At 36.7% G+C, this 12,275-nt stretch overlaps 1 protein-coding gene across 4 annotated transcripts in view; it reads left to right on the top strand.

Annotated features, from left to right (window-relative positions):
* The window catches only part of LOC120777338 (nocturnin), a 47,553-nt gene that overhangs the window by 16,060 nt on the left and 19,218 nt on the right, over positions 1–12,275 (top strand). Inside the window, exon 1 of one of the 4 annotated variants that reach the window (XM_040108583.1) lies at positions 5,972–8,163. The exons of the other annotated variants lie outside the window; for them this stretch is intronic. Within the exon in view, the coding sequence (XP_039964517.1) occupies positions 6,383–8,163 (1,781 nt within the window). The 5' untranslated portion in view covers positions 5,972–6,382. Of the gene's footprint in view, positions 1–5,971; positions 8,164–12,275 lie in introns of those variants that run through there. 4 annotated transcript variants of the gene reach the window in all.

Below are 12,275 nucleotides of genomic sequence, written 5' to 3'. Positions count from 1 at the left end.
CCTTTTAACCGGGAGTTAGCAACAGAAAAAAGAAAATAAAGGTCATATACCTTTTGAGGAGCGGACTTACAATTTATAAATTTTTTTGATTTGTTCAGCGAAATTTCGTTACTTTTTTCGGTTTTTGATTTTCCAGACCGAAAACAAAACATGAAATGACAGCAGAACTCTACTTTTAAAGTAAAATTAAATTAAAGGTTGTTGATTCGATCTATGAGAGAGCTTATTCCCATGGCAGTTAGGTTTACGTAATCGGAATATATTTATATATCACAAATACTAAATATTCCATAAAAGATATATTGATCGGTCAACGTCCGGTGTGTTTTACGTGGGCATCAGACTTATCCCACGCTCATAGGCAAATCAATGCGTTGATCAGAACCGTAAAAATCTCAGCCATTTTCAGCACCAATTGACATGTGGAATGGACACACTAATTACCTTGGTAGAGTTCGAGTCCAACTAAAACCTTCGCCGAACTTTGGGTCTGGCAGCCTGTCAACTTCCCATTCAAATGACAAAGTGTCAGTATTCGGGTGTTAACCACAACCACCACGATACTCACCGAGGGGTCACTCCGCATGAGCATGTTGCAGCGAATTCCAAGAGCTCCTGCTCCCGTGGTACTAGTATTAAGTATCTGGTCAGATTTCCTAGCCGAAACTACTATCAGTTGAGCCTTCATATTGCTCTGAACTGGTGACCAGGTGTTTGACCCCATGGAACTATTGTCCCAACGGTCTTGTCACCTATATCTGACCCTATCATTTAGAAGCCTTCTACTCCCTCTCCATATCATTATCGGAAATCCTATCATTTCGCAGCAATGACACATTAAAGCATTTTGACTTGCGTCACATACCTGATGCAGGCTTCGTTTACCCGGACAAAATGTGGACGAACCGGCGACAATCTACCCTTATGCAGCATTGTCACCATTTTTTACATCGATATTTCCAACCCCACTTAGACGTTCCAAGTATTTACAATTTGTGAAAATTAACCTCCCGCCCGCTCTAACTCAGACCGCTTGAAGATCTTCAACCAGAAGAAGAAGGTCATCGTAATGTGCACAACGCTTCTAGAGTGCAACCCTGCGGGCAGCCATTCATGCTGACTAGAGAGGCCTTTCGCAAACAGACAAACGGACGAAGCTTAATCGACTCAACTCATCACACTTTAAAAATATCAAAATATATTCAATATATCGCTCAATAAATCATCTAAGCTCTCGACCAAATGTTGGCTTATAAGAATTGCCGCATACTTGTTTGTGGTGTGAAAATATGGTACACAGATGCTTTTAATACTCGTTTTGAAAGGGTGTGCCGCGTCATATCGTAGGCCAATTCATCACTTGAAATTTCTATTAGTACTATATTTAGACTGCTTCAATTATTTAATAGTTGCTCTCACATTCAAAACAGCTTTACTGCAATATATGTAGGTATAATTAAGAATCATTAATTAAGAAATGAGTTAAAAAATAACAATGGCACGTGCGGCACGAAATTTGCCATGAACTGCGAATACTCAAGTAAAAAGAAGTATTAGTAAATATTAATATAAATAAGATATCGATCGTACGTAAACAACATATTTTTCGTATAATTATAAATAAGTATGTACATACGTACAATACAATTGTTGATGTGCAGCTTCCATAGACTGAATAGCTCTTTCAATTGATAAACAACAAATCAAATAAATACATTTCTCATAGGACTTTCGATCGTTTAATTGCGGGTTGACTTGTGAATTTGTAAACAAAATGGTTCAGAGAATGAAAAAAATTCTAACTATTATATACGAGTTTTGCTCCAAACTTTTTGAGGTCTCAGCGAAAATAAATATTTTGAGAAGCCTGTGATCTGTGGTGCCTTACTTGCAAATAAATCATACTAATATTCCATTTCGAGGCTCCCTACTTTTTTAAAGAAGAAACACTAAAATTCGAAAGAACATTATTTGGCATTTATTTCTGAAGATTATCTTTCTCAAATGTTGGCCGCAGCTATGTCTCAGATGGTCCATTCGTTGAGTCAAATTTTTGATGACTCGTTCGAGCATTTTGACTGGCAACTGTCGAATGACACACGTGATGGTTGCTCCAAGATCTGAATCGAAACAGGACGGTCCACATAGACTTTACCAAGACCTTACATATCACGACAAGAAAAAGTCTAATGGTGTGGTTTCACACGATCTAGATGGCTAATCGACCGGCCCAAAACGAGAAATTATCTGCTCACCGAAGTGTTCTCTCAATAAATTCATTGTTTGATGCGATGTGTGAGAAGTGGCGCCACCTTGTTGAAACCAAATGTCGCCGAGATCACGAGCTTTAATTTCTGGCATCATTTATATACGTTTTCTCAACAGTATCATACCAAACAACCGATTCTACTGGCCCATAAACCACACCAAACCGTTGTTCTTTCTGGATGAAATGGTAGGTCTTGAATATCTTCAGGATACTCTTCGTCTCAAATATGGTAATTTTGCATGTTTAGATACCCATTGAGATAGAAACGGCCGTCATTGCTGAACAAAATTTGCCTCGAAAACGTCGGATCTTCTTGGAAGTTTTCAAGAGCCTTAGAGCAAAGCTATGTTAATTGGTAAGGTCGAGCGGCTTTAGTTCTTGCACAAGCTGTATTTTGTACACTTTTAATTTAAGATCTCGAAGTAAAATGCGCCAAGTCGTTCCATACGTCAGTCCGAGTTGCTGGGAACGGCCCCGAATCGACTCTCCACGATCTTAGCGTACACTCTCTGCTACGTCTGTTATATTTTCTTCACTGTGTGCTGGACGTTGTCTATTCGGTCGAATATTATCCAATAATGAATGCTGGGTATTAAGTTACGAATAGTACGCTCAGTAGGCCGATTATGTTGACCATAAGTTGAATGAAGCGTGCGAAAAATATTTTTTTACAGAGCGGGAATTTTCATAATAAAGTTGAACGATTTGTAAACGTTGTTCAAAATCTTTCCATGATGAAATGCCAAACAATACTGATCAAAAATAACATGATACTTGACACGGCTCACGCGTTATCTCTCAAAAATGGCTATGAAAAAAGTACCTCTACTTGGATCACCCGTTATTGTAGTGAAATGTGTAATATAAAATTATTTATCCTTAAGGCATTACGGTCTCATTCGGATTAATTTTCGATTGAGTACCGTCGTCACATTGTTATCCTATTCTAAGTTAGGTTCATTCAAATCCGAAACACATTATTTGAAAGATTGCTGCTAAGAAAGTAGAAATTCGATGAGGTCTGCGGTTAAAAGTACTATATATAGTTTGAGTTTGTACTCATTTTTTAAATATTTAAAATTGCTTGGCTTGTGAGAGAGGTTATCAACGGAAGCCGATTTGTATTATTTAATTCAAGGTTAAGGCTTTACATAAATATACATGCATGTTCATAAAAACACAAAACGTAATAATATTTAGTTGTTTTCCGTTCGTACTTAGCCCTTGCTAGTTCATTTTATTATATCTCTAGTTAATAGAAATTTGTTCCGTGTCAATACTTTATGTATAAATTTTCACAAAACATTTTTAGCAAAAGTATGTATGTATGTATGTTTTGTAATCTTTACATAGTCGTTATATCAACCAATCTGAGTAAATAGAAATGGGTGTGTACGGAACCGGATATTTTCTTAGTGAAAGCCAGTATGAATGCACATTTTGTAAAAGAAGGGTTTAATATGTGATTTGTTTTGCAATAATTATGTACGTAATCAAACTTATTATATAAATATGTATGTGCAAACGTTCTTATCGGCGACAAAATTCTACAAATGCTTTGTTTATAGTAAGTAGCTAAATGACAATTTTTCATAGATATTTTATAATGTTCATACAAGTTTAAAAATATAAAAACAATTGTATTACAAACATATGAATGTTTGGTAAGAATGCAATTACATTTGTTGTACCGCACTTACGTAGTTGTTAGGTATCCTTAATGACCAACTCATAATTACTCGCTGAGAAAGCGCGAAAATTGTTTGTTCATCCTTAGTTGCAGTGTTTTGTTTACTATTTTGACTGATATTACGCCAAAGTCACAACAAAGTAATGAACAAAAACACAAACAACGCAATTTCAAAGCGAAGTAATGATAAATTGCAAAAAACTACAGTATTGACCAACAAAAACAATGACAATAAGAAATTCAATAGCACTTTTGGCAAACTAATCAACTGACAACAAAAACACAACCAACAGCTGGCTTTTTTGACAGTCTGACATAAAGCGACGCTATATTTACCTGTAGGTAACTGTATAGTATGCTGACAGTGTATGTGTGCGTTCGGACAACAGCTAATAACAACAAAAACAACAGCAGCAATAATTGCAACAATGACGAAGTTTATATGGCAACGTCGCCTTGCACTGTGGTTCAGCATACACTTTGAGCACGAATAAAATAAAATATTAGAGTTTTGCTAAAAGCGAAAAAAACCCTCAATAATTAAAACTAACTAATGATTAAATTTTACTTTCGCTGAAGAAATCGGATAATCTTGAATGACTTAAGGAACTTAAACAGGATTCCTAAAGCAAACCTTCGTATAAAATTGTCACAATTAGGATTATTAGAAATTGGAGATTAAAATTGCCGAGCTTTAGTAACAGTAAGAAACTAGTATGTACTTTCATGAATTTAAAATTCAAAATCGAAGTCTAATCCAGTTAAGAAGAAGAAATCCAATTTTGAAGCGTGATAAATAGAATCACATTGTCACATTGTCACATTACCTCTTTTTCTCTTTTAACAAAGTGGATACGGAAAATTCCTCAAAGTGTATTTTTCACAGAAGTTATTCTCATTATAATTAATTCTTCCAATGATTAATAATACCAGTTCTCTGCGCATGTATCATCCACACAAGGTGAGATAAAGGACCTATATCACCTTAATTCTGGTACCTAATGACAGCATCTAACAAACTGAATGAACCTTATCAGTGTGGCTTTAGGCTTGGAAAATCAATAACTGACGAGATATTCACCATGCGCCAAATCTTGGAAAAGACTCGGAGGAGGATCGATCGATATAATATCGTCTATCTTGGAACCAGCAGTAAAACCAACAACAACGTCAGCCTCGAAATCCAACGCAGAATATCTCTTGCCAACAGCTACTACTTCTGACCGAGTAGGCAATTTAGAAGCAAAGTCCTCTCGCGACGAACAAGGACGACCAAATTTTACAAGTCTCTCATTATTCCCGTCCTGGAATATGGTGCGAAGGCATGTACGATGACAACATCTGATGAGTCGACGTTACTAGTTTTCGAGAGAAAGGTGCCGCGGAAGATTTATGGCTCTTTGCGCATTGGCAACGGCGAATACCGCAGTCAAAAGAATGATGAGCTGTATGAGATATATGACGACATTGACATAGTTCAGCGAATTGAGAAACAGCGGCTACGCTGGTTAGGTCATGTCGTCCGGATTGATGAAAACATTCCAGCTCTGAAAGTATTCGCCGCAGTACTCGCCGGGGGAAGCAGAGGAAGAAGTAGACCTCCACTCCGTTGAAAAGACCAAGTGGAGAAGGAGCTGGCCACACTTGGAATCTCCGATTGGCGTCGAACAGCGAAGAGGAAGAACGACTGGCGCGCTATTGTAAACTCGACTATAACCGCGTAAGCGGTGTCTACACTAATAAAGAAGAAGAAGTATGACAGCATCTACTGTGGTCATTGCATTGGCTCTGAAATACTGAAATGCTTTAGTCGTGCAAAATTTTTTTTCACACAAGAGGCAACTTTGCATCACTGTGCATGACCAGCAGCACACCAAGCCAAACAGCTAGCTAGTTAGCCAGCCTGCTAGCCGACGTTGTGAATGCTGTTAGCCTCGATCTAGCGAATATAAATAAGAAATGCCGCTTGCTGCTCGGATTACTAGTTCAATGTTCTAAACGTAAAGTGCACACGCGAGTTGAATTGTGCGGAACCAAATTGAGCTGAATTTAGCTGACATACAGTTGACAAATAACTAGAAACGGTTAAAGGAAAAGTGAAGATTAACGAGATTTTTATTTAATTAAAACATAAATTTATAAACAGTATTGAGTGAATTTGTGGATTTAAAATATAAAAATAAATAAAAGGGATTAGAGAGAAACTCATAAATAATGTGAAGAGCCAGTGAATAATAAATAAAATAAATAAATACAATTATTAAAAATATAAATTACATATTTGAGACGAGTAAATCAAATCTACTCATAATACGAAAATTGTATCGATTGCATGGAGAACTTTTAACAAGTTTCTTTCGCAACTTTATATACTAACATACATACATTCTTAACTTGAGGCCACCTCTCAATTGGAACATACCATGCAATCTCAACAGGAAGATACCCTGGGTGCTGAGGGCACCAAACGTTATGGTCACCGCCGTACACCCACACTGGGCAAAGCTATGCCTGTCACATCATTACTGCTACATTTTCCGCCACCTACCATGTCTTCTATGCGTAACAGTTACATGCGTGATGGACGTACACCGGATGAGGAGCGACCGCCGCTATTTTTTCAACTAGAACCTAATTCTTACTCAAGCAATACGTATGATAACCATGCTGCTGACAAGGACAACAGAAATGACGAGGCGCATTCTTCGAGTGATGAGCTCAACCTTGAAAAGGAATACGACTTACTCGTCTCAGAGTGTAGCAGCAATGGTGATGATGGCTCAGACAATGAGCACGCCGTATCTATAGTGGGCAATTCAGTTTTCTATACACCCTGTATGACGTGTACTGATAGTGCGCCAGGCGATATGGGCGCACGCGCCACAGCCATCAATGAGATGTGTCGTCGGCTATGCACAGATGAGTGTCGATTGCGTTTGAGTTTGGCCGGTTTAGAGCCGCCATCCGCGGTGGCCTTGAAATCTCAGAAGACTTTGGCTGAGTATGTGAAAGAAACATGTCTTCAGCAAAGACCACAACTGCAACACACTCACTCAGTGGATACAGTATGTGCCAGTTCATTGCATGAAAACAAGGCGGACGGTGTAGATGAAGTCGATAGAGTAGCGGCAGTTGTAGAAAGATCAATAACTCTCCCCCATCAGTTAGCCACGTCCGCCACTATAGCAGAGACGCCTACGAATAGTATGCGGCCGCCCTCATGTATTGCCATTCAACGTAAAAAATTTCTCACGGATATTTTAACAGCAAACACGAACGATACGGACAGTGATTCCAGTTTTGTTGACGAAATAAAGGAAAAGGCTGGAAACGATACGAACAAATTCATTCAGTTTGTCAATAATTTAAGCAAGCCAGCACGTGATCTGGCTGATGGAACCGCCACGATCAAACCAGACGACGAACGCAACGATGGTGGTCGCACTCACTGTCACAACGACAAAGCTGCGACTGGCCCAGTCGTTGATCAACATGAGATGGCCATGCTGAAGGACTTCCGTGAGAAATTCGCAATTGCGGAAGCATTGGCAAAGACCTCAGCAATGACCTCTACGGTGCAAATGAAACAACGTCTGGCGGCGCGACAACTGGAAATTACGAACGCAAATGCGAATGCTGCCAAAGCGGCCGCAGCAGCAGCGTTGGCGGGCAATGTAACGGCGCATGCATTCGATGTCGAAGCAATGGCAAACAAAGACGGCTGTGTGTCGCCAACGAAAAAACAAAAAGCGAAACCAGAAAAGCACCGACATCGCAGACGTGGAGAGCAACATAAAAAGCGACAACAACAAAGCCAACAAAAAGGTGTGCCGCCGGCCAATTTTGCGCCAGCACAAAACGCATTCACGCACTCCAACAACAATAACGCGTTTCATTCGATCGACGTGAACAGCCGCATTGATAACAACAACGATAAAGACAACAACTATCACGATGTATGCGCTGAGCGTCGTAGCGACGATACCGCAAATGTGCATAGCGAATGCGATGAACGCGACCACGACGATGACGACGACGAAAATGGCAGTGACAGTGACTGCAACTGTGACTGTGACAGTGACAATGACGACGATTTTGGTATCGTCGATGCAGACAATGTGGCTACCAGAAAACAACAGCAACAACAGGCAAATATTGTAAACGATTACGAGCCACCGCGGGATTTGCTTTTATATCTTGTGAGGTAATTGCCATGTAATTTAAGTAACTTATCACATAACCATTTAAAAGACTAGGCGTCGTTACGATAAGTGGCAATTCATACACAAAATTAATACCAGCCTTTCGTCTCTCTGGTTGAGATATATCTACAAATATGGCTTCAGTTTATGATAGCTACCCGGTTTTCATTTGGGTATGGCGTACGCATACATACATATGTATGTCATGTAGCTCTGCGATAATTTTTGGTCTTAAATAAAGAAAGATTTTATACGGTCGAGTTTTCAGTTGAGGCGTAACTGATTAATCAATGAGAAGATAATGTTTTACGTTAATTTTATGACTATTTGAGTAATCATAAATAGTGAAGTAATTTTTGGGCGGTAGATATTTTCGAGATGCAGGCTCTAAATCTCTATAATGATTAAAAATAGTTAAATTTTCTCTACTACTAACATTTACTACTGAATTATTTAACATTTATATAATGAGGACATATATTCATGGAAACATCTATGACATATATATATGTACATATGTTATCCTTGTAAAAAAAATAAAATTGAAATCTTTGAAGAAATTATATTTAGAGTCTCAGTCAAAATTCATTCCGAGGTACTTCTAATGAAGAAATAATTACACTGGTCAATAAATTTGTAATTTTTTTTGTCACATGAAAATTTATATCAAATTTTGAATATACTAGGGCCACCAAATAATAATATATCAATGAAAAAAATGTACACATCATGTTTTCTTGTGACATCAAAACATATATTTTCATAAAGAGTACAAAATTCAGCCACACTTACAGAATTATTTCCTAATATCTAATAGATTCGTATGATTTTCTTGATTATTTGGCTTCCGGTAGGTGCCTCTTAAGTCTCCAACAACGACGTCGAAAATAAGAAATCTTTGTACCACGAGAAAGTAAATTCCAGTCGTTTAATCTAGACCCCAAAAGCTCGGCCTGTTTTTTAGGCAGATTTAAATCACGTACTAAATCGTTTAAATCACGTTGTGATAATAAGTGCGGCTCTTTTGAAGTTTACCGTTCATAACTTGAGTCACTATGTTCAGATACCTTATTATGCTGACTGAGAACAAATTCCGGACTAGAATTCTTACTTTTTGATCGATTTGGAGGCATCGGCACAGGCAGTTCGGCACTATGTAGGATGGGTCTCTTGGCCGAAGACAAGTTTGAATACTGGATAGTGTGTTAGGATTTGGTAGTAATACCTTTTGTTTAAATCAAACAAAAATAACAGTCACTTACATGATCCTTTGGTTCCGTCTAAATCATTGGTATAGCAAATGACAAATGTCTAGGTTCTTGTTTAGCCCAACCTATAAGGAGCCTCACACACGTTACACAACATTTATGTGGAACACAGGATTTGTCTTGATTCCTCACAGGAAAACCAAAAAGTTAATTCTCCACACACATAACAAAAATTGTCCGGGCTGTTCAAATACTTTCGTGGCATATTTACGATCTAACTAATGTAAATAAAATGTAATTTAGCTAACACAATAGTTACACAGTCGACTAATATATGAGATCAGAAATGAGTATGTAGCTGTCACAAGAAAACTGGATGTGATAGAAACAAAACTGTTATATATTTTTAATGAGGGTACACCAACATAAATAAAAATCATAACAAAGTTCATTTGACAAAAAAGTGTTTACCAGTGTTATTTTACGTTTTTTCTTCTTTAGCTATTGAAAATCAGTTCCCGATTTATTGTTTCGTAGATATGCTTTTATGTATGTATTCATCAATATTTATTTTGTCGCCTTCAAAGTAATCCCCAACAGATGTAATATAGTTATGCCAACGATTTTTCAAATCTCGAAACATTTTTCATAAGCACTTTTTGAGATGGCCTTCATCTCCTTCAGCGAATTTTGTTTTATCTCTCGATCGACTGAATACGCCTTCCACAGAGCGGAATTCCAGTCCACAGTCACAGTCCAGTTCCAAATTTGGTGAATACGGTGGTTGATCGATGGTGTTCATTGTGATTTTGGCTTTAAATTCGGTCACAATCGTATTGTTTTTGAAAAAAATTAAGTTTTATCGGGCCGTCGAGCTCGCCCGCGTTTCATACCCAAAATATCCGCCAAAATCATTTGAACGGATTCGTGACAGATGTCGAGCTATCCTACTATCTTTCTAACATTTACTTGCCGATTTTCAAGTACCGTATCCTTAACTTTTTTAATATTTTCATCAGTTGAATAGGTCAAAGGTCGTCCAAACGAGGCATGTCTTCAACGATCTCTCGACCGCCTTTGAAGGCCTTGTATCACTCGTTTGCTTGTATTTTTGATTGAACTGAATCACCGTACACCTTTTCCAATATTCCCAATGATTCCGTATACAAAATTTGGTTAAAAATAAAAATGTTGAGACAAATTCTTCGTTCGGCATTTTTATCCATCGCAAAAATCGCAACGCCCGACTTAAGCAGCTGCTGTTAACAAACTGGTTGACAGATTGTTCTTATATTTGGTATATTAATTAAGGACAGACCTAACAACTTAGTAAAATAATTCTTTTTAACTATCATCATTTCACAATATATTTTGATTGAAACACTTACTGTATATGTTTTCATTGTAAAAAACGTCAAAATTCATTCCGAGGTACTTTTAACGAAGAAATAATGAGTTTACGTATTTTCTCCTTCAGCTATTGAAAATCAGTATGATATGTAGGTATGATATGATATTAATACTGTATATTAATCTTGATAATTAATTAGCAGAATAATACACTTAATTACAAAAGAAAAAATGGAAAAGATCAAATTATTTGTTTAACTGATGGTTAGCTAACCGACACTGTCTGTTAAGCTGGTTGATAGTTCTTTCTAATAAAATCCAAGTGATTTTGATGATGATCGGTCATCGATCGATATGAAGGTATCTAGTCAAATAAAAAAGTTTGCTTAGAACTTGATTATGATCGATCAGTTTGTATGGTATATGTACATATACTATATGTATGTATATTAGAGTGATTCAAAAAAAAATTTTTTTTTTCGATTGGTACTCGGAAAAATAGGTTCCTAGACACCTCTAAGAAAGCCTCTCCAAACATGGGTTTTTAATTGTAACGGGAAGGTACTCCTACATACAGTTTTCTATTTTTTCTTATTATCAGATAGAAAAATTTATATCTCGCTTCCAACTACTTGAAAAAATATTTTGTTCCTTAGATTTTGTAGGAAATTGAATGCTCTACAAAAAAGGTCTATTAAGATTGTTTCGTAAACCCAAACGTTTAAAAGATATTAACAGTTAAAGTCTGATTATTTTTGAGAATTTTTTTTTATTTCTTATGAATTTTATAACTCAATGAAAAAAAAATTTTATGAATGATGAAACTCATAGTTTTGTAGAAAATTTACTGCTCTATAAAAATGGTCTCCTATGATTTTTCGATTAAGTTAAGCGTTTACGAGATATTCATCGTCAAACTTCAATGCATATTAAGGTGGATCAAAAAAAAATTTTTTTTTTTTCGTTTGGTACTTTGAAAAATAGGTTCCTAGACACCTCAAAGAAAGCCTATAAGTTTCATCATTCATAATAATTTCTTTTCATTGAGTTATAAAATTCATAAGAAATAAAAAAATTTCCCAAAAATAATCAAACTTTAACTGTTAATATCTTTTAAACGTTTGGGCTTACGAAACAATCATATCAGACCTTTTTGTAGAGCATTCAATTTCCTACAAAACTAAGGAACAAGATATTTTTCAAGTAGTTGGAAGCGAAATATAAATTTTTCTATCTGATAATAAGAAATATAGAAAACTGTATGTAGGAGTACCTTCCCGTTACAATTAAAAACTCATGTTTGGAGAGGCTTTCTTAGAGGTGTCTAGGAACCTATTTTTCCGAGTACCAATCGAAAAAAAAAATTTTTTTTTTGAATCACTCTAATGTATACGCTGTAGTAATCCGCTCTAAGCAGTATATTCGGAAATTGTAGCATAGTCTCGTCGCATCGTCAAATAAAAAAAAATCACATAAGAACATTTTTCTGATTGACAAGTTTGTATGTCAGCTGAATATATCCTATATGGATCGATCCGATATCGGCTGCTCCGACA

Source organism: Bactrocera tryoni, chromosome 5 (genome assembly GCF_016617805.1).
Source record: "Bactrocera tryoni isolate S06 chromosome 5, CSIRO_BtryS06_freeze2, whole genome shotgun sequence".
NCBI classification, from domain to species: domain Eukaryota; kingdom Metazoa; phylum Arthropoda; class Insecta; order Diptera; family Tephritidae; genus Bactrocera; species Bactrocera tryoni.
This window is presented reverse-complemented; position numbering and strand designations above follow the sequence as displayed.